At 36.1% G+C, this 27,256-nt stretch overlaps 1 protein-coding gene across 7 annotated transcripts in view; it reads right to left on the reverse strand.

The window, feature by feature from the left end:
* Positions 1 to 27,256, reverse strand: part of CHD1 (chromodomain helicase DNA binding protein 1) — a 77,349-nt gene that overhangs the window by 28,108 nt on the left and 21,985 nt on the right. For 6 of the 7 annotated variants that reach the window (XM_036309749.1, XM_036309745.1, XM_036309744.1 and 3 more), the window contains 20 exons: positions 26,056 to 26,187; positions 23,506 to 23,570; positions 21,042 to 21,191; positions 20,642 to 20,910; positions 17,941 to 18,166; positions 17,463 to 17,563; positions 17,089 to 17,267; positions 16,110 to 16,237; positions 15,157 to 15,373; positions 14,414 to 14,503; positions 13,029 to 13,219; positions 12,170 to 12,358; positions 9,675 to 9,837; positions 8,688 to 8,840; positions 6,200 to 6,271; positions 5,331 to 5,480; positions 5,028 to 5,176; positions 4,554 to 4,650; positions 4,339 to 4,434; positions 53 to 229 (listed from right to left, as the gene is read on the reverse strand). In XM_036309749.1, coding sequence (XP_036165642.1) covers positions 53 to 229; positions 4,339 to 4,434; positions 4,554 to 4,650; positions 5,028 to 5,176; positions 5,331 to 5,480; positions 6,200 to 6,271; positions 8,688 to 8,840; positions 9,675 to 9,837; positions 12,170 to 12,358; positions 13,029 to 13,219; positions 14,414 to 14,503; positions 15,157 to 15,373; positions 16,110 to 16,237; positions 17,089 to 17,267; positions 17,463 to 17,563; positions 17,941 to 18,166; positions 20,642 to 20,910; positions 21,042 to 21,191; positions 23,506 to 23,570; positions 26,056 to 26,142 — 2,949 coding nt within the window. In that variant the 5' untranslated portion in view covers positions 26,143 to 26,187. The remainder of the gene's footprint in view (positions 1 to 52; positions 230 to 4,338; positions 4,435 to 4,553; positions 4,651 to 5,027; positions 5,177 to 5,330; positions 5,481 to 6,199; positions 6,272 to 8,687; positions 8,841 to 9,674; positions 9,838 to 12,169; positions 12,359 to 13,028; positions 13,220 to 14,413; positions 14,504 to 15,156; positions 15,374 to 16,109; positions 16,238 to 17,088; positions 17,268 to 17,462; positions 17,564 to 17,940; positions 18,167 to 20,641; positions 20,911 to 21,041; positions 21,192 to 23,505; positions 23,571 to 26,055; positions 26,188 to 27,256) is intronic. The other variant, XM_036309746.1, reaches the window with a different exon arrangement.

Consider the following 27,256-nt stretch of genomic DNA (forward strand, 5'->3'; position numbering starts at 1 on the left):
CAGATGCGAATATTCTTTCATTATAAAAATATCTTTAAAATTAAAAAGTCACCTGCTTAGCACAGTTTCTCATTCTTGGAAGCATATAAATTTCTTCAAGTTCTTTTTGTCTTTCTTCCTCTTCTAATCGTCTTCTTTGATCTTCTGGAATGATTTCTTCCCAATTCTTTGAACTTCGTTCAGGTTCCAACTCAATGTCATCCTCATCCATGTTTGAAAAGTTGGCAACCTAATGAATTCCAGAATATTAACAGAGTAAGCATTAAAAAACAACTCACATTTAAATTTTATTTTTCATGTTTTTGGGGAAGGAAGTGGCATGTCAGAATAAGATAATAAAACTTAAAGCAGTGGTTCTCAACCTTCTGGCCCTTTAAATACAGTTCCTCATGTTGTGACCCAACCATAAAATTATTTTCGTTGCTACTTCATAACTGTAATGTTGCTACTGTTATGAATCGTAATGTAAATATCTGATATGCAGGATGGTCTTAGGCGACCCACAGGTTGAGAACCGTTGACTTACAGGATAATGAATATGACTATGGAGTAAACCAAGTATGAATGCTGAATGCTAAACTAAGTTTATTTCTTTATTAGGTCAAAGTAGATCAAACCAAATGACTTCTAAGAATTCTTTTTCAGGAATGATTCTCTCTTGTCCTGCTATTCAATAAAATTATTACAACAGAACTAGAGAAGGTTAAGAGAATAATAAAGTAATTTATATTACCAACATGCTAATTACCTTCTGCAGGAATTACCACACCAGTCCATTAACTACCAACTGCTATAGAGCAATCCAATATTCTTATTTTTATTTTCACAAAAATAGTACCTAAAGAGCTACTGACAAACTACAGGAGCCCTGAGGCACTAAATTTATTTAGGTTCCCCAACCCCTAGTTTTTTATCTCTAAAACAAAAGTGATAGTAATAATAGCACACTAACTTTTGTGAGGTTTAAATAAGATACTATATTTAAAGAACTGTGCTGTCTGGTATAAGAAAGTACTCATTAAAGCTAATTGCCAATATTAGTAACATTAAAATTTATAGATAACTGGATGAAGAAAACTATGCTTATCCTCTATAAGGAATGGGGCTAAAAACAGTGTTTATTCTCTCAAGTCTATTATTTAAAGCCAGCTTTGTGTGAATATCAAACCACTGGCATAAAAATATCAGTCTCATATAAATTTATACTCTAGTTAATTTATCGGCAACTTTTTACAATTTTTCAATTAGTGAAAATAAAAAAGCAAATAGTATACCTTTATGTAAAGAAAAAGTTAGACTGTAGCCAGAGTCAGTGCAAGTTTCAGAAACATTCACTTCTCATAATTACTGAAATAATCTTCAAATTTATCTCCCTGCTTAATTCTTTCCCAATACAGTACATCCTCTCCCATGCAGCAGAGTGATCAATTAATTACGAAAGTTTTTATTCACTATGTCCCTGTACATGGCACATAATGAACAAATGACAAATTGAACTGATCCTTAAAAACTTCAGTTCATAGACAATAGCTAGAATACAGAGGAGCCTGCTTTTTTGTACTAAACTAGAGACCTGGTAAACAAAATTCGTGCACTTGGGGGTGGGGGGGTGGTCCCTCAGCCCGGCCTGTGCCCTCTCGCAGTCCAGAAGCCCTCAGGCGATGTCTGACTGACAGCTTAGAACATACTTAGTGCTGCCGCAGAGGTGGGAGAGGCTCCTGCCACCGCCACTGCTGCGCTCGCCAGCCATGAGCCCAGCTCAGTCATGAGTCCTGCATTGAGCGTCTGCCCTCTGGTGGTCAGTGTGTGTCATAGCAACTGGTCGTTCCACTGTTCAGTCGATTTGCATATAAGCCTTTTATTATATAGGATAATTGTTGCACAACCTACTTATTACACTACTAGAGGCCCAGTGCATGAATTTGTGCACCAGTGGGGTCCCTCGGCCTGGCCTGTGGGATCGGGCTGAAACTGGCTCTCCGACATGCCCTGAGGGGTCCCAGATTGCGAGAGGGCGCAGGCCAGGCAAGGGACCCCACCGGTGCATGATCAGGGCCAGGGAGAGGTGTGGGAGGTTGGCCAGCGGGAGAGGGACCAAGGGAGAGCTCCAGGGCGTGTCCAGCCTGTCTCGCTCAGTCCCGATCAGCCAGACCCCAGCAGCAAGCTAACTTACTGACTGGAGTGTCTGCCCCCTTGTGGTCAGTGCATGTCATAGCGACTGGTCGACTATCTGCCCCCTGGTGGTGAATGCATGTCATAGCGATTGGTCAACTGTGCCCCCTGGTAGTCAGAACACATCATAGCAAGCAGTTAAGCAGCCTTAGCATATCATTAGCATATTATGTTTTGATTGGTTGAATGGCAGACTGGAGGACCGGACACTTAACATAGTAGGCTTTTATTATATAGGACTAGAGGCCCAGTGCACAAAAATTTGTGCACTGGGGGTGGGGGGTCCCTCAGCCCGGCCTATGCCCTCTCGCAGTCTGGGACCCCTCGGGAGATAACTACCTGCTGGCTTAGGCCTGCTCCTGGGTGGCAGAGGGCAGGCCTAATCCCTAGGTGCAGCCCCTGGTCGGGCTCAGAGCAGGGCTGATTGGGGAATTGGGGCGCTGCCCCCTGTCATGCACAGAGCAGGGCGGATCGGGAGGTTGAGATGCCATCCTCAGTCATGCTCAGGGTAGGGCCGATTGGGGGGGTGGGGCACCGCCCCGTCACACTCAAGGCAGGGTCGATGGGGAGGTTGCAGTGCCACCCCGTCACGCACAGAGGAGGGTCAATCAGGGGGTTGGGGAGCTCCCCCCTGTCATGCACAGAGCAGGGCCCATCAGGGGGTTGGGGAGCTCCCCCCTGTCACGCACAGAGCAGGGCAGATCAGGGGGTTAGGGCGCCGCCCTCTATCACCCACAGAGCAGGGCGGATCAGGGGGTTGGGGCGCCGCCACTGTCACACTCAGGGCAGGGCCGATGGGGAGGTTATGGCTCTACCCCATCACACACAGAGCAGGGCCCGTGGGGTCGGGGGACTGGGGCGCAGCACCCTGTCACACACAGAGCCGCAGGGCGATCAGGAGGTTGGGGAGCTCCCCCCTATCAGGCACAGAGCAGGGCCGATCAGGGGGTTGGGGGCGCCTTCCCCTGACAGGAACAGAGCAGGGCCAATAGGGAGGTTGTGGCCCCGCCCCCTGTCACACACAGAGCCACAGGGTGATCAGGGGGTTTGGGCGCTGCCCCCTGTCATGCTGATCCCGGTGCTGGGAGACCTCGCGGCTCCGCTGATCCTGGTGCTGTGAGGCATATTAATTACCCTTTTACTATATAGGGTAGCGGCCTGGTGCATGGGTGAGGGCTGGCTGGTTTGCCCTGAAGGGCGTCCCGGATCAGGGTGGGGGTCCCCACTGGGGTGCCTGGCCAGCCTGGGTGAGGGGCTGAGGGCTGTTTTCAGGCTGGGACTGAAGCTCCCAACTGCTCCTTTTTTCTTTCTTTTTTTTTTTTTTTTATTCTGAGCCAGCTTTAGCTCTGAGGCTCCAGCTCTTAGGCCTCCGCTCCTGAAAGCAGGTATCTGGTTTGTTTAGGTTCTACAATCGAAACTCTGTATCAACTCCAGGTCTGAGATCCCGGCTAGCTGAAAGCTGGTTTCTGGGGTTTTGTTTAGCTTCTATTTTTGTAACTGTTTTTCAAACTGCCAGCTCAGAGGCCTGCAGGGGAAGGCGGGGAACGTTGGTGTCCTCCGTCACTGAAGCAAGCAGCCTCATGTTAGTTTCAAGCTGCCTGGCTGCCGGCCACCATCTTGGCTGGCAGTTAATTTGCATATCTCGCTGATTAGCCAATGGGAAGGGTAGCGGTCATATGCCAATTACCATGTTTCTCTTTTATTAGATAGGATGAGATCGGTTGACTTCCATTCCTTTAGGACTCCTGGCAGCCTTTTAGCCCTCATCAAACCAAGAGTATTTGTAAGTATTAACAGGAGCTTACAGCTTACTTTGACTGATTTGAAGTTTCTCAGTTGTGGTAATGCTTAAATTAACCTGATGTCTAAAACTGCTCAGTCATGGAAATGTAAAAAAGGGATCACAGTCATTCTTTTACCAAAATATTTGAGTACATGCTATTGGCTGGGCACTGTTCTAGGTGCTAATTTAAGGAAATAATATCCCTCCCCATTCTACTAAATTTAACTGTCCATAAATGACTTGCTACCTTTCAAATTAGTTTGCTACTGGTTTGTCAAAATAAGGAAAATGTAATTGTATGCACCTTGGCAAATTTTAAAACAAAAAATATTATGAAATAAAGTCTGTTTCTCTCAGTTTACATAAGTATAAAAAAAATGTACCTTGAACTGGGAAAGCAATTCATCTCCTACAGTTAAAGGGCCTGGTTCATTTTCATGAGTTTCAGCCCTCTTCAAGATTTCATCGATATCCATTTCCTATAATTAGAAAAAAATCTTTAAACATACTTTAACATATTTTAAAGTAAATGTACTTTATAGTTAAATATAGTTTAAATAGACGACACATTCTGAAGGTTTTTTTTTTTTTTTTTTACCTGGGGCTCTTGTTCTTCTCCTTCAGGTTCCTTAAAAAGTTCCTCAGCACCAAATTTTAAAATGGCAGACAACTCTTCTTTATTGAAAGGAGTAGAACTAAAATCAGGAAAAGCAAATAAAAACACTTAACATTCAGTTAAAAATTTAACATTTTTAAAGCACCTTTATTATTATTGACAATCACCTTATAACAGCTATCTAACATAGCTAGATAAGCATCATAGTATACTTATTTTATAACGAAAACAACTTGAAGCCTAAATGTTAAAGGTAAAGGGATTTCCCCCAAAATTACAAAACTAGAGTGGTGAAATCAGGTATTGAATTTATGTCTTTGGCTAGAAATTAGTCCAATGCTTAAAAAAAAAAAAAATTAGACTAAATGTAGTACTTCAATGATCTGCTTACAGTATTTCAAAAAAAATGAATGTACTAAGATTCTAAAATGACCGTTTTTACAGTAAAGTAACTACCTTGAGGGGGCAGAACCTGTATGTAGCACTGTCTTCCCAGTTGTGTCCATTCTTTGAATCACAAGATGATCTAAAACCATCTTCTTTTTGGCCCTTTCAAGAATATCCTCTTCCACTGATCCCTTCGTAACTAGACGATAAATATTCACCTGTGAAGATATGCATGATGAAACAAATTGAAATTAAAAGGTTTTGCTAATCTGAAGTACCCAAATATTGGAATATAGACTGAAGCTCATCCCACGTGAAGTTTTCACTGATTCAAAGCAAACTGGGGAAAAAAAATTAGGGGATAAAGAATACCTGTTTCTTTTGCCCGATACGATGAGCTCTAGCCTGCGCCTGAAGATCATTTTGTGGATTCCAATCAGAATCAAATATAACCACAGTGTCAGCTGAGGCTAAATTAATTCCTAGACCTCCAGCTCTTGTGGAAAGCAAAAAGCAGAAATCCTATAAGGAATTATAAATAGGGACAATTTTAAATTCTTCCAAATTATAATTCAAAATAATCAATATGAGAGTTTTATTATTCACTTTTTGAACTTAAAAAATATCTTACCAATAAAACGGAAAGGTAGTTTTTAAAAATAGTAACAAAATATATGCACCTCTACAAAACCAAATAAGATTCCAAAATATAGCTATACATGGGGAAAATAAACATCAAATTTAAATAAATTTTTCAATGAAAGTGGGCTAATTTACTTTAAAGCAAACTGCCTGATCCTGAAATAGTATTAAGAAAGATTAATGCAACAACATAAACTGATAAAAACAGATCCAGAGACAGAGAAGCATCAATCAGACCGTTAAACCTCAGAAGGAAGGTAGGGGAGGGCGGGGGTAAGGGGGAGAGAGCAACCAAAGGACTTATATGCAGGCATATAGGCCTAACCAATGGACACAGACAACAGGGGGGTGAGGGCATGGGGGGGTGGGGGGAGGGGGTAATGTGGGGATAAGGACACATATGTAATAATGTAATCAATAAAAAATATATAAAATGTAAAAAAAAAAAAAGAAAGATTAATGCTCTATAAGATACCATATTAATTTAAAAACCTGACATGCAAATTGAATTGGTTCCCACCGATAAGATGTTTTGTAAAAACTACAAGTATGACAAAAATAATGAATGAAACAGTTTACAATTTTAAAAGCATCCATACCTCTGATCCTTCAGCATTAAAATGATCTAGAGCTTGTTTCCTCAACTCCCCTTTTATTGATCCATCTAATCTCTAGAATAAAACACATTAAAATATCACATATAAAAGAATTTAAAATCTTTAAAGGAATTAAAATAAATTATAAAATAATATATAAAAATTCAGCATTGTTTTTGCTAAAACTGTAAGGGCAGAAAGTACTTTTAAGCAGTAAAACAATGACGAGGCATTATTTCTCTGGAGTCTGTGCTCTTAACCACTAGGACTGCTTCCCCGAATAGTAAATAGCATAGGTTGTCATTCTGCCCTAGATCCTCTGTAAGTAATACATTTTAGAAATGCAAATTATTGAGCTCTGTCCCAGACTGATGAAGCTCTGAGGGAGTTCCAGAAAAAGCCCTCTAATTAATGTTTAAGAATCACGGATTTGGGGCTCTAGTCAAATAGCCCACATTTAAGTATTAATGAGTGGCTTGGACAAGTGATTTGGCTTTTCTTCTTGTCAGTTTCATCCTTAGTAACATAAGAGTACTACTTACTTAATAGAAAACAGAGGATTCAGTGAGAGAATGCAGTAAAACACTTAGCACAGTGCCTGACAGATTAAGTGCTTACTAAACATTAGCTAACCAACAGATGTCCAAAATAAATATAAAATTTTAAAGTGTTTCTTTTATCACTAAAAATTACAATTAGAAAAAGCTTTTGCCCTGGCTGGTTTTGCTCAGTGGATAGAGCATCAGCCTGCAGACTGAAGGATCCTGGGTTCAATTCCGGACAAGGGCACATGCCCGAATTGCCCCTCAATTCCCAGTAGGGGGCATACAGGAGGCAGCCGATCAATGATATACTCTCTCATTGTTGATGTTTCTATCTCTCTCTCCCTCTCCATTCCCCTCTGATATAAATACAAGTAAAAAATAAATTAATTAAAAATAAAAAACTTTAAAAAATAGTGGGATATCATTTTTTTGAGGCATGACCTAAACTAAAATAAAGTTAAAAAATGATTCTGGGTAGTGATCTGGAAAGGAGAAGTAATTAGGGGCAGAGAACAGTTGCTTACAAGTACTTTTGTACCACATACACACACACACACACACACACACACACACACACACTCTCTCTCTCTCTCTCTCTCTCTCTCTCTCTCTCTCTCTCTCTCACACACACACACACACACAATTTCTGTGTGTATATATACTTTAAAAAAAAAAAAATCCTCACCTGATGATAGGTGTTCATTGATTTTAGAGGAAGGGGGAGAGAGAAAAACCTCAATCTGTTGCCTCCTGTATGTCTCTCAACTGGGGAATGAATCCAAAACCTAGGTATGTGTCCTGACTGGGAACCAAACCCCGCAACCTTTTGGTATACAGAACACTCTAACCCACTGAGCCACCCAGCCAGAGCTGTACACTACTTTTATTTGACCACGTACACATAAAAATTTCCTTAAAATCAAACCAACATAGATGGGGTGGGGATGTGGGGTGGAATGGGGAGACAGAGGGTGATAGCTAAAGGGTACAGTTTCTTTTTGAAATGGTGAAAACATTCTATAATTGACTGTGGTGATGGATATCTGCGAATATATTAAAAACCAATGTATTATGCACTTTAAATGGATGAGTTGTATGAAACAAATATTACATCTCAATAAAGCTGTTGTTTTTTTAAAAACCAATGGTGTTCTTTCTCACTTTTCCCTTAAATGACTACATATTTCTCAACCATGTTCATATCACCAAACACCTGTCCTTCATAGGACTTACCAGAGATGTAATGTTATATTAGTTTGTAATTAACTGCTTAATGTCTATCTCCCATACCAGGCTGTAAACACCAACAGAGCAGGGATTATGTGTGTTGAGGTTGATCATTTTAATTCTACTTCTATTCTAATGCCTGAACCAAATACACATAATTCACTAGCTATATATACTGGATTAAGATTATAAAATATAAAATTCTGGAAGTAGCACCTAACTCTAACACTAAACACTCATCCATATTTGCTTTAATTATGTTGAATTTCAAAGTAAATACTGAATAAACAGAATATAAGCCAATTTTGGTCGCTAGTATCTTCTCTAAGCTCACTAAGTTTTATTCAGCAAACTATGTATTAGAATAATTATGAGCACATAAATCTTCAGAATCTGCAACTGTCCTGATAACATTCACAAGGAGTGATCTCTCTTTTCCTTCCTCAGACTAAAGCCTAATACATAAGGATGCTACTTTAGATTTGAGCACAGAAGAGAAATACAGAATTAAAAGAAAAGTTGAAGAAAAATTGTTTTGCTGTTAAATGTAAGGTCAAGAAGTAAAAGGAATGATCACAAATAGAATTTTTAAACACACATTTTCTTAAAAGGAGTTTCTACAAAAATCTTCACTTACAGAAGAATTTCAAAGGTTTAAGAATATGTTAAGGAATTCCATGAAATTTAAATCAACAAAAATGACAAAATGAAATGCTTACTTGAAAGGGGAATTGACGATATTTCAAATACTCTGCAAGTATATCTAACATCCGCACCATTTGAGAAAAAATAAGAACTCTATTGCCTCTTTCTCTAAGGCGAATTAACAGCTTGTCAAGAAGAATCAATTTTCCGCTACTACGGATTAAGTGCTAAGGAAACAATAAATTAACAACTGTTACAATTTTTAAAAGAACTAATCAAATGAAACAAATGCCCACCACTTAAACACAAGTTTAATTTTAAATTGAGATTTTAAACTTTCATAAAGTTGGAAAACAATTTGTTTTCAGTTTATGAAATCTTCTAGGATGGCCTTTATCATTTTGCTCTATGCTTTAGGCTAAAAATTTTCTTGCCACTTGGCACCTAGGTTTTTGTTATATTTTCAAGAGAAAAAAAGAGACATGGTCTCACTCTATTTGCTACTTATTACACTATTTCCCCAAAAATGTAAGCTGAAAAACAATACACTGGAACTAAGCATTCAAAGGTTTTGAAAGAGTAAGAAAATGTATTCTAGTTTATACATATAGAACTTCATGATCCTAGTACTTCAAAGCATTACTGTGACTGAATGTCAACTACTTTGTTCACACTTCTCATCTGTCTTTCTGAAGTGAGAAGGATAAGATCTGAAGTCAAGATATCCTTCTTAAGACAACCACTTGCCATCATTACATATTCAGCATAATCATTATTAGTGAATTTTTTTTCACAATTATGAATACAATAAGATTTGCTGGATAAATTATAACAGCTCATAATTAGAAAGATCCATTTTTAGAAAAATGATCAAAATAATTGGATAAATTTTAACTTTAAATGCGTTGATAAAGACTAAAAGATAACAAACACCATTATTTAGATATACATTAGCCAAAGAGAACTTCTAACCAATATATTAAAGCCATTTTCAGTTATAACTGAAATAAACATTTCTAGGATTTTGTTTTACCAAAATTAGAGTATTTTAAAATTCTTACTTGTAAGGCCTCCTGTTTATTATAGAATTCATTATTGTCTGGTGGTTTAATGAGGTAGCAGTGATTACAACATTTCTTTAGCTCCATCATAATATTCAAAAAGCCTGAGGTACTGCCCTTGGAACCTTTGCTGAGGGCTTTGTAATTCCTAGTTAATATCCATCTGTCCAAAAAAAAAAAAGAAAAGAAAAGAAAAGAAAATGGTGTTTAGAAGAGGACAATACCAGGATGAATTCTAAAACCATAAAAAATAATCAAGCACCAAAGCAAAATTTTACCACTAGGAAGTTAACAGCTTCAATGGACTAAATCTTGTTCACAAGACTGATAAACCTCGTTCATAAGACTAACGATAGATAACTTGTTATCTGAACCATTAAATAAAAATGGTAAAAGTTTAATGTAACATAGCTGAGTAGAATGTATTTATCCTTTCCCAAAAAATTTACTTTAAAAATGGTCAATTGTATTGTCTATCTTAACCTTCCTATAAGTTTCACTCCATAGGTAGCTCATGAACAGACCTAAAAGAAATCTCATGAGAATACCTATTTTAGCCATTTCTCTAAATTACAATTACACAAGTTATGGAAAAATTATGGGTGATTACTTTATTACTCCCAATTATACACAATTCTTCTCATCATAAACCACTTTGTTTTCGATCACCTTTTATTTTCTTCCTTTTTACAGTGTTAGTCTTAAAAGGTACTTAAAACAGTTATATCTCTCATTTGCTTCAAAATGATAGTAGTTGGGGGAAGTGGAGGAGGCTAGATAAAAGACTGGATGAGTTGAAAAAAACTAAGTGGAATAATGGGAATTTATTACTATCCTCTTTTTGTATACATTTGGAATTTTCCATAATAAAAACCTAAAATTCATGCAATAAATTTATTTCTTTAAATGTATGGCATTACAGATTTTATGATAAAACAGGCTTCTGAGAATTCAAATGCATGCAGTACATTTTATGCAATTAGATATTTAAATAGATGTGTCATGCGATTAGATTTATTAACTCAATATATAAGATCTGACATGCATGATTTATACAAAATGATTTATTATTAAAAAAAGAAAAGCAGACCTAAAATATTTTTCTAAATTTCTCTTTACGGTCTCTACCTCTATCTGTCCATTATATAATGATCATCTATCTATATATATAAAAGCCTAAGCGACCAGCTGACTGTCCGGTAGCTATGACGTGCACTGACCACCAGGGGGTAGACGCTCCATGCAGGAGTGAAAACCACAGGCATGGAAACATGGAATAGACTGATGAATTTCAGAGGGAAGAGGGGAGAGGGGATGGTGGGAAGAGATTAACCAAAGATCTTATATGCATACTAGAGGCCCAGTGCAGGAATTTGTTCACAGGTAGAGTCCAGCCAGCCCGGTCCCAATCGGGGCAGATTAGGGCCGGGCCTGTCGGGAGGAGGAGACGTCAGGAGGTTGCCTGGCCAGCACACCCTGATCGGGATTGGGCTGGCTGGGGAGAGGGGCTGAGGGCAACTGGCCAGCAGGCCCTGCCCCCGATTGGGGTGAGGGGGTAGATTAGGGGCGGGGCTGTGGGCTGGCCTGCTCCGCCCCTGAATGGAGTGGGGGGCCAATTGGGTCAGTGGCCAGGGGGAGGTTGGCTAGCCAGTCCTGGGGTAGGGCCAGGCAGGAGGAGGGGCTGCAGGAGGTTGGCCAGCTGGCCTGCCCCCTACTGAGGTAGAAGGCGGGTGATCAGGGGAAGGGCCGGCCAGGGGGAAGGGCCGCAAGGTGTTTGGCCGGCCGCCCCACCCTCAATTGGGGTGCGAGAGGCTGATCAGGGGTGGGGCTGGCCGAGTGGAGGGGCCACGGGAGGTTGGACCCACCCCCTTATCAGCTGGTTCGCTGGCTGCAGTAGGCATCATAGCGACAGGGACCCCACCAGTGCACAAATCTGTGCACAGGGCCTCTAGTAATTATATAAGAATGCCTTGCCGAAACCGGTTTGGCTCAGTGGATAGAGCATCAGCCTGCGGACTGAAGGGTCCCAGGTTCGATTCCGGTCAAGGGCATGTACCTGGGTTGCGGGCACATCCCCAGTAGGGAGTGTGCAGGAGGCAGCTGATCGATGTTTCTCTCTCATCGATGTTTCTAATTCTCTATCTCTCTCCCTTCCTCTCTGTAAAAAATCAATAAAATATATAAAAAAAAAAAAAAAAAAGAATGCCTTAATACCATGGAAATCCTAACACTTAAAAGGAACCCTCTATAAAGTATGAAATAGAAAACAACTAATGATGTGTTAGAAGGTTAATGACTTAGTCTTGTATTTCCCATGATGGGTGATGCCACTGAACATTGCCATTAAATCTTTCTTTGCCCCAAAATGCCACAGGATTCAGGAATTATTACTGTTTTAAGACCCTATTGGGGGGATGGGGACACCTCAATGTGACAAGTATAGGGCGCTTATTTATAATTAAATGTTTAGATCATGTGCTTAGTTTACAACTTACTTGTAATACTGTTTCTGTAAAGCACTCATTTCCATTCTTAATATCTGCTCAACCTTAGCAGGAAGTGATTTTTCCACATCTTTCTTAACTCTACGTAACAAAAACGGCTCAAGTTCCTTGTGGAGGCTTGCATAACCATATTCTCTGCCTTTGCCATGCTCTTCTTCAAAATCTTCCCAGGAAGAAAACCTTACAAAGTTAAGAAAATGGAAGAATCACTAAAAACAGTCATATTGCAGATGAAATTTTTTTCAGGGTATTCATATGTAAACAAAAAATAGATTTTTTTTTTAGGGAAAAATTAGCTAAAATTTTTCAGTTTTAATAACTATCCTTCCCAACAAGTCCATTATATATCCATAAAGACAAAATATAAGTTGTTTTATAAAAATTAGGAAAATCCTTGAGTTAAATAAAGATGAAGTTTTTTCAAATATGGGAGTAATTATCACTAAAATATTTCTCAAATGATATAATCTTAAAGTTCTGAAACTACAGATAGAGTATGTATGTAACCAAGAAAAAGTTATTATACACATTTGGTCTAGTTTTCCTCACTTAGAAAATAGGATTACTAGCAAAGTAATCAGTTTTGAGTGTTTTAAGCAAGGTATATTCTGAACATGGGCAAAATCAACTTTTATTAAAATGGGCTCCTTTATTTGTTTACAAAATGAGAAAATTAACATAGCACTTACAAATATAAAATATCCCATTTTCCTTTTTTTTTCCTTCTTAATAATCTGTGGGCCAATGTTTTAGGACAACAAAATCTCTTACTGACCTTATTATCTACACTATTACTTCCTGCTAAACTTAGCATAAAAACTTTAATATTGTATATCCCGATTTATCTTACTTTTCTGGCATAATGAAATGAAGCAAAGACCAGAGCTCTTTGAGGGAGTTTTGTAGAGGAGTTCCAGTGATAAGGAGACGGTGATTGGACTTAAAGTCTATTAAAGTTTTATACAGAAGAGAATCATCATTCTTTAATCGATGTGCTTCATCTACACCTATAAATGCCCAATTTAGACCGCCAAGGAATGCCTTAAAATGAATAGAAAAATATAGTTAATATTTTAAGAGAAAAATTAAATTCAAACTTATGCTTCTCATTTGACCGTAATTCAAATTATTAAAATGAGGCAAATTAAAATTAAAACCAAACCTAACTCAGATTTCAAATGAAAATTTTATCATTTTAAGATTAACTGGAATCCTCAAATCAAGTAATTAAACATGAAAATAAAGTTCCTTCCATGAACAATTTAGCCATTAGAAAACAGAGCATAATATCAAGTGAACATTTTTATCAGTTTACAGACTAAAAACAAAACACTAATATCATTTAAAATTTTTACAAGAGATTTTTAACCTAAGTCCAGGAAAAGCCTTTATAAATGTCAACTCGGAGAAGACATAATACAAATTTGAAACAGTATCTTACTTCAATTACAGAATTCATCGTATGCTTCTGGGACTATACATTTCTCATATATAAACATGTGTCTGACTTAAATCAGAGACTTTATTCTGTTACTTAATAGTTGTATGACCTTAGGTTAAGTCCATTATCCTTTTAAGACTTGATTTTTCTTTCTAATAAAATAGAGATAGCAGTATCTTGTAAAGTAAATGAGAATTATTTGAGATATTATAAAGAAACAAGACAATAGCTATAAAGCATTTAGCATAGTGCTACATGCAGTGACAGTTCAATCCTGCTAGCTACCTACCTTCCTCATCTTATAAATCAACACACTACACCAAACTAGTTTCATATTAAGTTAAGAGCTGGCGAACTTTTATTTAAAGAGCCAGGCAGGAAATATTTTAGGCTTTCCAGACAAACGTATGGTCTCTGTTGCATATTCTTTGGTTTGTTTTTACAACCTTTTAAAATGTAAATATTCTTCTTAGTTCAAGGGCTACAGCAGCGGTTCTCAACCTTCTGGCCCTTTAAATATAGTTCCTCATGTTGTGACCCAACCATAAAATTATTTTCGTTGCTACTTCAAAACTGTAATGTTGCTACTGTTATGAATCGTAATGTAAATATCTGATATGCAGGATGGTCTTAGGCGACCCCTGTGAAAGGATCATTCGAGCGCCAAAGGGGCCGCGACCCACAGGTTGAGAACTGCTGGGCTACAGTGTGCTGACCTTTATTATCTCATTCTATCCACACACATTATAAAGAAAAAATTGATATCCATCAAACAAAAACATAGGAATACACACCTTATCCTTCAATAAAATTTCATAAGTTGTTAACAGTATATTAAATTTTAACCGTTTGGTCTGGGGATGCATCCATTCATGAGTTCTTATCTACCAAGAAATGTTAAAGATAATTTTAAGATACACATTTTAAATAGGATAACTTTACTTGAATTTCTAAAATAAAATCCATTCAAAACACACAAAAATTATGTACATGTTTATATAATAAAATAGTTTTGTTATTCTTTGTATAGCCCAACCAGCTGTTAACCATATAAGTAAAATGTATCAAAAATCTTCTATAAAATAAAGCACACAGGTCTTTTAATACTGTACATTTTTCACTGACGATAGTTAACACAACACTAGTGATTAACTCATTTAATAACATTTATGGATGAAATATGATATCTGTGATTTGCTTCCCAATAATTGGGAGGAAAATACCAGGTAGAGGTACAGATGAAACAAAACTGGCAATGAGTTAAAACTTTGAAGCTGGAGATAGGCACATGAAGGTTTATTATACTCTTCTGTTGGATTTCATGTATATTTGAAATTTTCCATTAGAAAGAAAAAATAATCTATAAAGTAACACTAAACCAAAATTTGATTTTTAATTACAGCCAATTAAAAATGTGCTGAGCACTTACTTTTTGGCAAGTTCTATGTTAGAAACTAAGACCAAAAAAACAAATGAAATATTTCTCTTCAAAGAAAAGTATGCTTATATTTCATAAATTTGTGAAGATACCACTTACCATGTTTCTACTGTTAATGTCACCTAAATAAACCACAGCATTCATTTGAGAAGCCCATGTCTGAATTTCCCTTTGCCAGGACGTGAGAGTGGAGAGTGGTACTACTAATAGAAAAGGTCCATATAATTGATGTTCATTAAACAAATAGTTCAGAAATGAAATCGTCTGTATTGTTTTTCCAAGGCCCATTTCATCGGCAAGTATGCAACTATTTCCTCTACAAAGTTAAAAACAAAAATCATGTATGCAATACTGATTCAAATTTACAAAGAAACTTTTTACATAATTCAAGTATAAGTTTATATGACCAGTTAAATAAAATTAATCTGAAAGGTATTATATACAATATACCACTTTTATTAGCTATAAATAACAAAGGTAAAGGTAAAGGAAAGCAGAGGGAGTTTACCATTTTAGGGCAGAAGAATCTTAGAAATTGAAAGTATTTTCCAATTAATCAACTATGTAGCCAAGAACTCAATCCATCTTCCAATGGTAGAGTTCGAATATATTAAGTAAAAAGTAGGAAGAACATATAGCAGGAAAAACTATAGCTATGGTAAAGTTAAAAAAAAAAAAAAGCACTCTAATGTCACCTTATATTGTTAATAATGGAGCAGTGGACATGGGGGAGAGGGGAAAAAATGAAAGGGCTAACTGGGTATTAGAAATAACTGGGAAAAAGAGAAATAGTCCAAGACTAGTGTGGGATAGGAATATATATGTTCTGAGTTTAAGATGAATAAAAACTTAAGTACTGTGACAGGTTAAACTAAAAACGGCATTACTTTTTCTTCTTAGTATGTAATAAGTATTGTTTATGTACAAGCAATTCAAAGACCTGCATATAAATACTAAAGGGTCTCATCCTTTATGTTGGGAAATCTTTTCCAAATCCTATAATTATAACTATCTTACCCTCTCAAATTGAACAGATGATTCCAAACACTTACTTGCACCAAGAGTGAGCAAGCCAATTTAAACCATTCAGTTGATAATCTCTTAATTCTAAACCTTCATGTCCCCCAATATAGGATGGCTGCTTCTTTAGGGCTACAAATCTTGGCCTTTGTTTTAATACCTTTAGTAGAAATAAATGTTAATATGAAAAATTATTAAATGTAATAAATTAAAGGATGAAAAATCTCAGCTTTTCCCATAAATTTTGAAATATCATCTCAAATCAAATTCAGAAATTCCATGACTCAAAATATACCTGATTCAGTTAAAGGAGACTGTCTTCTATTATTATAACAAGAACATACAGTGAAACATTTTGCCCTCCTTTTGAATGAAAAATTAAAGAGATAATTAAGTTCCTGATGAAATATTTGGGTCTTGTGTATTTCAAGCTATGTTTCCATTCACTTTAAGCATTGCTAAGCCCTGACCTAGAAGTAAATCATAAAACTGGCTTACCCTCCCATTTGATTTCCGATTCCTAAGTTACCATTGTTAATTCAATTCAATCTTGTAATAAGAAATTCCAGTGGTACTTAGACCCCAAAATTATCACTAATAATAACTTAAAGTACACAGATCTTATATTAGGCATGGTAGGTCTGGATACCTTATAGATACGTGACTTTTCCTTTCCTACTTTCAAAGAAAATATTCACTACCTTTTAAACCAATCATATACACCTAGTTTCCAGAAGGATGTTCTATTTTTTGTCCCAAACTTACTCACCACAACTACCACCACCAATTTATTATCTTTCTGACACAGTTTTGCTCACCAAGGCTAAAAGACAGTGCCACATCTAAGATCACACAGTAATTACAAGAATATCATTTTCTATAAGATTTACCAACCAAGTAGTTCTCTTTCTTAGCCTATCCAAAATCAGGATCTAACTCTCTAACCTGGACTTGTAATACTTAAGATGCACAAATACATTTTCAATATTAAAAATGTCAAATAATACTCACTTTGCAATCTTTAAAAGGAGTGGTTTTTGACTGATTTCTGCTAAAATATTCGTCTATACATGCTTGAAACTTTTTGGAAATGAGAGCACCATCCTCCCAGCTGCACTCTGAGTATGGAAGGCCCTGCCATTTGCAATAATAATCAGGATAACCAGCTGCTGACTTTTGATTGGAATGAGCTGTGAGATAAATCAGATTTTGTTTAAAATTAAATCTTACCCAATGAATAATTCTTGTTAAAAACTACACAAGTAAAAATTAGTCATGTTTTACAATACTCTATTATTTCGTAAAAGCAAGCTACTGTGTTTGATGTGTAAGCAGTAAATTTAAGGTATTTTTCAGATGTTTAATTAGAAACATTTATTACTAACCAATTATTCGCTCCACTATTTGATACTGTTTATGCAGATCATCTGTAAGTTCTTGCTGGCAATTATAATATTCCACATCTTCTGGAGAAGCATTTTTCAACCTGAAAGATTAAAGCATGGAACATGCTTCAAAATCTTGCCTAAATAACCTGTCCCCCAAAAAACTATCAGTAACACAAAATGTACCATTTTGCCACTTATCTTGTGAGCCAGTTTAAGTAATAAAGAAACTAAAACAGAAATAAAGCAAAGCATAATTAATTTTAAAAATTTATAGTATATGAGAGATATACTAAGTGATTGTAAAGAATTTATGTATGGGTATTCCTAAGAACTTTTAGGAGATAAAATACAAATTTCTCCATAAATAAGTTATTTTAGGTTATCCTTTGATTCTTCACAATGTACTCCTTGTTAATAAAAACCTTAGTAATAACCTTAAATCTATAAAAATATTAATAATACATGTCATATCTACCATCTTTTTGTTTCCTGATCTTTTTTCTTATAATTATCCAATTTTTTCATTCCTCTAACATTCTGTTGTTTAAGGGTTTCTTCTGTCTCCCAAGTATTGTGAATATGGGACCATCCTTTCCATTTAATTAAATATTGGATTTCTCCTGGTTCCTTGTTTTTTTCAAATCCTGCATTTGGGTCACCATCTGCTTCAACTGCATAGATGGTTGTTGTAGCACCAGTAGCTGAAAAGCAAAGCACAATACATTCCTTGTAATTCTGTTATAGGAATACTTCCATTCAACTCAAAAATTAAAGAATATGAATAGAAAAATATATACTCTCAAGTCAAATATCAGGGCACAGGAATTTATGTGAAGTTACATTATATGTATATAATAAAAACTCAGAATTTTAGAACAGAAAAATTACCTAATTTAATCACCTCAGTATTAAAATTAGAAAAAACAAGGTCAAAACTTAGTGGCAAACCTAAGAGTATACAGCAATATACAAAAACTGTTGATTGGGAGACTGATAATTAGAAACTAAAATAAAATCATTTTTAAAAACTGCATGCCTGAAATCACTATGTCAAAGAAATATCTGCACCCCCATGTTCACTGTAGCATCATTTATAATAGCCAAGCCAAGGAAACAATTTAAGTGTCCATCCATCAACAGATGAATGGATAAAGAAAGTTTGATATATACACACACATATATATATGAATATTATCATCCATTAAAAAGGAAATCTGCCATTGTGACATGGACTTTGAGGGCATTATGCTAAGTGAAATAGGTCAGACAGAGAAAGGCAAATACTATATGCTCTCATGTACAAAAGCTTTAAAAAAAAAAAAAACACCAAACAACCTAGTAGAAAAAGACATTAGATTTATAGTTACCAGAGGTGGGAGGAATATGATGAAAGTGGCCAAAAGGTTCAAAATTCCAGTTATAAGATAAATAGTACTAGGATGTAATGTATAACATAATGACTATAGTCAACACTGCTATATGGTATATTTGAAAGTTACTAAGAGAGTAGATTCTTTGTGTTGTTTTTTTTTATTAAATTTACTGGGGTGATATTGGTCAACATGAACATATAGGTTTCGAGTGTGGGTTTTTATATTGTAAGATTTGTATATTGCACTGTGTGCCCACGGCCCAGTCAAATCTTCTCCTTTCACCATATATTAGGGTCCCCTCTGGCAAGCACCACTCTGCTGTTTGCAGTCATGAGTTTCAGTTTTATATCTCACATGAGTGAATTCATATGGTTCTTAGCCTTTTCTGACTGACTTATTTCACTTAGCATACTCTCAAGATCCATCCATGCTGTTGCAAATGGTGCTATTTCATCCTTTTTTATGGCTGAGTAGTATTCCATTGTGTCTATGTACTACATCTTACTAAGAGAGCAGATTCTAAAAATTCTCACACTAGAAAAATTTTCTTTCCTTTTTTATTTATTGTATCTATGAGCTATTGGATGTTACCTAAACTTATTGTGGTAATTATTTTGCAATACAGGTAAAACATGCTGTCCAACTTAAACTTATACAATGCTATATGTCAATTATATCTCAACTAGAGGCCTGTTGCAGAAAGATTCCTGCAAGAATAGGGCTTCCTGCAGCCGGAGCGAAGCAGCAGAGACGGGCGGGCTTCGCTCCCGTCTCCGCTGCCTCGGCTCCGCTCCCGTCTCCACTGCCTCGCTCCCTCCCTTCTCCACTGCTTTGCTCCCTTCTGCAGCACTTGGCTTCCTTCTACACTGTCTTCAGTCTTTGCTCCATGCCTGCGTATGCAAATTAACCATCATCTTTGTTGGGTTAATTTGCATACTCACTCTGATTGGCTGGTGGGCGTAGCAGAGTGACACCAATTTGGATGTTTCTCTTTTATTAGTGTAGACTAGAGGCCCGGTGCACGAAATTTGTGCATGGGGGAAGAGGGATGTCCCTCAGTCTGGCTTGTACCCTCTCCTGTCCAGGACCCCTTAGGGGATGTCTAACTGCTGGCAGTTGAACATCCCTCTTGCAATCCCGAACCGCTGGCTCCTAACCACTCACCTGCCTGCCATCCTGATCCTCCTAATTGATCTACCCTTGTTGGCCTGATCACCCTAACTGCTCTCCCCTGCCGACCTGATCCCTAACTGCTCTCCCCCTGCGGCCTGATCATCCATAACCGCCTCTGCCTCGGCCCCGCCACCATGGCTTTTTCCGAAGGATGTCTGGAAGGTCATATGGAAGATGTCCTGTCTAATTAGCATATTACCGTTTTATTCGATAATACAAAAAGGAGAAAAATGCATGTCAAGATAAGGAAAATTAACCTACATATTTGAAGTAAAACAAAAATACATTAAAAAAAAAAAAACTCTCCAAAAACAGAACAAGAAACAAAAAAACAAACTCTGAAATCAAAAGCACCTAAATAACTATTATTTAGGCATGGCAACAGAAAAACTCAAATACACAGGTTAAAAATTTTATATTTATCTGAAATACATGAACTGAGATTAAATACCTAGTTGTTGGGAAGAAAATACTCAAGCGATGCAAAGTATATTTTACAGCAAATAAGTAAAACAGAAGAAAATCTACAATCTTGGCTTTCAAAATTAAAAAATCTTCAAGAAATATTTTATTGAATCTAGTAATATTATTGAAACCACCCAACAGTAAATGTGTTTTGTTTTTAAATACCTCCTTTTCTCCCAATCCGACAATCCATAAATCGTTCTATTGTTTCGAATTCCTCTTCCTCGGGTTGAGGAACATCCTCTCCACAGACTTCAAGGAGGTCATCAGAATCTGTTTTCATTTCTTCATCTTCCTTATAGCTCACATTGACAGTTGCTTGGCGACGAGAACTTCTTTTATCATTATCATAATCTTCATCGTCGTCCTCCTCAGATGAATCAATCTGTCTCTTTTTTTGTCCAAGAATCTTCTTTCCATTTTTTGACTTAGATCTAGGAAAGACCAGGGAGAGAGAGGTGTTTTATGGAAACAATGTCATAAAACCAGAATTGAGAAACTATATACAAAAAGAATAAATACCTTCTATAACCAACAATTTTCAGCAAATCGAGAACATACTTACCTATTTTGAGGTTTTCTACTTTTAACTTTGTTTTTTGGTTCATAATCAGATTCCGTTTCATCACAACTGCTTTTATCTCCTTCTTCTTCAGATTCTGAATCTGAACCAGATTGAGATGGAGATCCTGATGCAGACATCTGCCAATCTTCACTGTACGTAAAATATATAAAATACATTTATTTATATTTACATCTTATTGCAAATTTTATCTCATAAAATACAAAAATAATAAAATAAATTGTATTCTAAATATTAAAAATATTGTTGCTTTCATGCATACTAAAAACACTTGTGTCTGTAGAAAAAGAAAAACATTCTAGAAAATATTTGTCATAGATTTCTCCCATAACTCCAGAGTTTTGTTAATCATTTACTTTATACCTCAATGAATGGCCATACATAAATGTTAGTTTGACTATCACTATGGATGAAAACAGTATACTAATTTTAAGAAACACAGGGATTAATTTTTAAAATATTGTATAATGATTATACTTACCCATTTAAAAACAAAAATTCAAATCTCTTACAATTATCTGGAGATAGTGAATTTAAAAATATACCCTTCAAAACTGATTTTAAAAAATAGTACATGTTCATCAAAAAACTTAAAACAGAATATGGGAAAATATATTTTTGAAAAATCAGCCCATCTTAACCTTTAATTATTACCTTCATTACTATTTTTAGTCTAATTCCAATCAACATGTACAAATAAAATAGTGGATGCACATTTTAATATTCTGCCATAATATAAATTCTGAATAAAAGATTTACACTGAGTTCTACATAAGAACTGTCTCACAGTTACTGTTTCTACTCCATTGCTCTGAATCTCTTGTACTAATGACTATGTTAATGGTTACATAAGCAAGTACATATGATAAGATCTGCTTTATAATAAAAACATAATAGAGAAACAAATTCTTTTTTATCTTGAAATCTTTTCAGAGTTTATACATTAGCAGTAACAAGTGGCAGAATATATGAAAAGTCTCCATTTTATATTTTTATAATATAAATTATGATTTTTATATCCAAGCAAGTCTATTAATCATCCAACATTACTCTTTTTAAAATATGTATATTTTATTGATTTTTACAAAGAGGAAGGGAGATAGAGTTAGAAACATTTATGAGAGTGAAACATTGATGGGCTGCCTCCTGCACGCCCCCTACTGGGGATCGAGCCAGCAAGCAAGGTACATGGCCCTGACCAGAATCGAACCTGGGACCCTTCAGTCCACAGGCTGATGCTCTATCCACTGAGCCAAACCAGTTACGGCCCGACATTACTCTTATTTTCAGCTTGCACCTATGCTGAGTTTAGAAATTACTAACTGGATAAGAGTTACATATCTGATGAGACACAATAGTTGAAAATGAACTTAGTAAAGTAGAAGACAGATCTGGGAAAATTAGCCAGATTGTAGCACAGAAATAAAAAGATATAAAACATGATATAGTAAGATTCATGGAAGACAGAATAGATGATCCAATAAATATATACAACGGATATGATCCAAGACAAATTTACATCTATTAATAGTAGTACTAGAGAGAGAAAATATCCAGACACAATGACTGAATTTTCAGAAACTAATAAAAGATATGCATCTTCATATTAAAGATGCATAAAATTAGATGCAAAAGCAGAGTAACAGATTCAAAGCTAGATATACCAAAGTGAAAATGCAAAATATCAAAGAAAATTGAAAAGGAGACAATAGAAAAATGCTTTCGAAAAAAAATGAGAGGAAAAAAACTCAGACCATCTAAATATCTGAATTGAGAATCTGAAGTACTTCTAATACTTTAAGAAATTACAGTGAGTTCCTAAATGAGTTCTACAAAGTAAATTTCATATGCAGATGAATAGTAAGAATAACTGTTAACATAAATTAACAGAATAACCCCAAATCCATCATCAGTTGATCCTTTACACCTTTATACTGAAGTTAAGATTATCTGACATTATCAATAAGCAGATATTTTGAAGTTTAAAAATATATAAGGGAGAGGAGTTATAGGAGATAAACAATTAGCACAAAAACCTTAAGTCATCACAGAAAGATAAATGTTAAGAATTAATGGTTTAACCCAGCTGGCATGGCTAGGTAGTTGAGCGTTGACCTATGAACCAAGAGGTCATGGTTTGCTTCCCAGTCAGGGAACATGCCCAGATTGGGGTTTCAATCCCCAGTGGGGGGTGTGCAGGAGGCAGCTGATCAATGACTCTCTCTTATCAATGATGTTTCTATCTCTCCCTCTCCATTCCTCTCTGAAATCAGTAAAAATATATTTAAAAAGTAATTAATGGTTTAAATTAACCTAATCAAATGTCATGAATCAATAGTTTACAAAAGTCCATTTTTGGTAACAATTTCTAATAAAGGAAGAAATACGGAATCATTAGAATTTTCTTGATATGAGAGCAAGTAATTAATTGCACAAAATCACATACTCTTTATGCTTTTTCCTTTTGACCTCACTCGATGTGTCATCAGAATCTTCACTGCTAGAGGAATCCTGTAGGAAAAAAATAATCAAAGTTAATGTTATTAATGACTGCAATTTAACCATCACATCAAATTTTTGCTTGTTATATTATTTAAAGTTCACTTTGCTAATAACAGTAAATATAAAACCTCTTTTTCCCATGTTGTTATGTTTATACCATTAGCACATAAAGTGATCAATAACATTTTTATTTAAATTTATAACAGAGCCAGTGAAATTAGGTAAACATTATGTCAGCATTTTGTACAAAATTTTAAAATCTGTCATCTGTTACATATAAGGGAGCTCCCTCAACAGAAACTTTACAGACATAAAATATTCAAAATGATGAAAAGCAAGGACCTACAAATAAGATTACTCAACTCAGCAAGGCTATCATTTAACATGAAAGGAGAAAGGAAGCTGAAGGAGTTTATCACCACCAAACCAGCATTATAAGAAATGTTAAAGGGACTTCTTTAAGGAGTTAAAAAAATGATGAAAACTACAAATAAAATGGCAGTCATCACATACCTATAAATAATTACTTTAAATGGAATGAATTAAATGCTCCAATCAAAAGACAGGGCAGCTGAATGGAGAAGAAAATAAGACAACAATTTGGCAACATGCACAAGAGACCCACTTCAGATTGAAAGACACACACAAACTGAATATAAAGAGATGAAAAAGCTATTTTATGCAAAAGGAAATGAAAAGAAGCTGGAGCAGCTATATTTGTATCAGACAAAATAGACTTTAAAAATAAAGGCTATAATGCCCCGCTGGTGTGGCTCAATGGTTGAGCATTGACTCATAAATCAGGAGATTCAGTTCAATTCCTGGTCAAGGCGCATGTCTGGGTTGCAGGCTTGATCTCCAGTAGGGGGCATGCAGGAGGCACCGGATCAAACATCACCACTGATGTTTCTGTCTCTCTCTCCCTTCCTCTCTCTGAAATCAATAAAAACAAAAAAAGAACATTGCATATAAAATACTGAAGGTAAGTACCCATCGATAGACAACTGGATAATGATGTGGTACATATATAAAATGGAATAGTACTCTAACATGAAAAAGAATGAAATCTTACTATTTGCAACAACATGGATGGACCTAGAGGGTATTATGCGAAGTGAAATAAGTCAGATAAAGACAAATACCACATAATTCCACTCAAATGTGGAATTTAAAAAAAAAGTGAATAAAAACAGGAATAAACTTATAGATACAGAGAATAAACTTATAGTTGCCACATGGGAGGAAGGTTAGAGGGCTGAGAGGAAAAGGTGAAGGGATTAAGTAGTACAAATTGGCAGTTGTAAGAGTTACAGAGATGTAAATTACAGCACAGGGAATATAGTCAATAATCTTAATATATAAAGAGGCAATATGCAAATTAGGCCAGGACACCCTATCACAGGGGTCCTCAAACTTTTTAAACAGGGGGCCAGTTCACTGTCCCTCAGACCGTTGGAGGGCCAGACTATAGTTTAAAAAAAAACTATGAACAAATTCCTATGCACACTGAACATATCTTATTTTGAAGTAAAAATACAAAACGGGAACAAATACAATATTTGTATTTGCATGTGGCCCACGGGCCACAGATTGAGGACCCCTGCCCTATCGGGACAACTGGACAGGTGAAGGTGAGGCCCGGAGCAGAGAAAGGGGATCCTGCCCCAGCCAGTGCAGCAGCTCCGGCGGCCCAGAGCGGACACAGGCAGAGGGGAGAGGGGGACCTGGGGGAGAAGTCAGGGACGGTCCAGCCTGACTTCCTGGTGGCCCGTGAGGTGCCTCCTCACACAGCGGGTGGCGGGGCACCTCCTCGCGCGATTGGGCCTCTAGTATTGTAATAACTATGTATGGTGCCAGGTAGGTATTAGACTTAGGGGAGAGGGGATCACTTCGTAAGTTATATAAATGTCTAACCACTATGATGTACACCTGACACAATATAATACTGAATGTCAACTGTAATTGAAAAAATGAATCTATCAACTCTAGAGACCATTATTATTGCCTAGTATGACCTCAATAAAGAATCTTAACTGTTGGTATGTCAAATTTTAATATTTTTCTTCCCTATTAGGCTCACATGCACATAGGAACTATGTGCATTTATAGCTGCAGCCTATTCTTTTAAAAATATGTTGAGAATTTTATTAATATTCTGTATAAATATGATTTAAACAGTATATTATTTCTTCATTCATATATGTGTAAACACATACATATGTGTATTTTCCTGGTATTCACATTTAGCTTATTTCTAGTTTTGCTTTGATGAGCAAATGCACACCAATTTCCATTTCTTATTTTGGATTAATCCTTAAAAGTACAATTATTAGGTAAAAATCTCTATTTCAAGACTCTTGATACACATATTTAAATGATCTGTTATCCTTTAAAAACACTTATTATTTCTAATAATCTCTTAAGTATCTTCCTACTTAAATAATTAGGCATCATATCTACTTTTAAAATATTAGCTTTCATAATGAAAACTCACCTCTTCTGATCCACTATTAGATGAAACTTGTTGTTGTTGTTGCTGCTGGAGCTGCTGCTGCTGCTGCTGCTGCTGCTTCTTGAGCATTGCGGATCTCTGAACAGCCAGAATACTAGGGCTGGATTTCCAAAACTATAATAGAAATATGGACCAGTAAAGGATAAAGTTTTGAAAAAAACTGAAAAGAGGTTATTTTATTGAAAAGCACTACCAACATTTTCACTGCCTCCAAATAATAAAGACTACCTTCCTTACTCACATGTAATATAATATTAGTGCAATCTAATAAAGATAAAATGTTGACCTTTAGTTACATATAAATATTTATGCAAGTTTCATAGACAATGCTCTTTTGTGTTACAAGTTAACTTTCAGAAACAAAGTGATAATATGAGACACCAGTGTTACTCCAAGTATATGGCTGCTTATTTTTTCTAATTGGTATCAAGTAAACATGAAGAGCTTAAGTCAGAATGCAAATCAGCTACATTACTAAGAATTTTTTTTTCTCCTGACAATATTTTCTCCATGAAGAAAGCTATGTGTTTATTTATATTCTGGTCCAAGCATCTTATGAATGGTACTCTGGTCCAAGCATCTTAGGATTGGATCTCTAAGTAATACTACATATGCTATTATGAAGTGTAGACAAGTTTTCTTAAGTCTTGTAGTAGCTTTTACAAACAGAATGTCCCTTAGTTTATTCTATCAGGTATCTTCAAGGAAGCAGAGTTCTCCTGCTACTAGCAATAAAGTATCTCCATGAAGATCTTGAAAGTAGAGATCAGACACTGTAAAAGTTAACAAAAAGATCTCACAGTCTTTAATATTTATCTGTTGGACACTAAACATGAAACTCAATGTCTGCCTCACAAAGAAGAATAGGTTCAGTGTGTGTTTATTTTGTATTTGATGTTTTATAGTTACAGATTCTCTTCCAAGCCAATTATTCCACAGATATTAAACCATAAGTGAAAATCACTGAAAGTAAATTTTAATTAAAATTAATGTTTATAAAAGCTAGATAAAGAATGCTATAAATTGTCTGGCTAGTGTAGCTTAGTGGTTGAGTGTCAACCCATGAAGCAAGAGGTCCCCAGATCAATTCCTGGTCAGACCATGTTTTCCAGTCAGGGTATATGCCCCAACTTATGGCTCAATCCCCAGTGGGGAGGAAGGCATGCAGGAGGCAGCCAATCGA

Source organism: Myotis myotis, unplaced genomic scaffold, assembly GCF_014108235.1.
Source record: "Myotis myotis isolate mMyoMyo1 unplaced genomic scaffold, mMyoMyo1.p scaffold_m19_p_5, whole genome shotgun sequence".
Lineage (NCBI taxonomy): Eukaryota > Metazoa > Chordata > Mammalia > Chiroptera > Vespertilionidae > Myotis > Myotis myotis.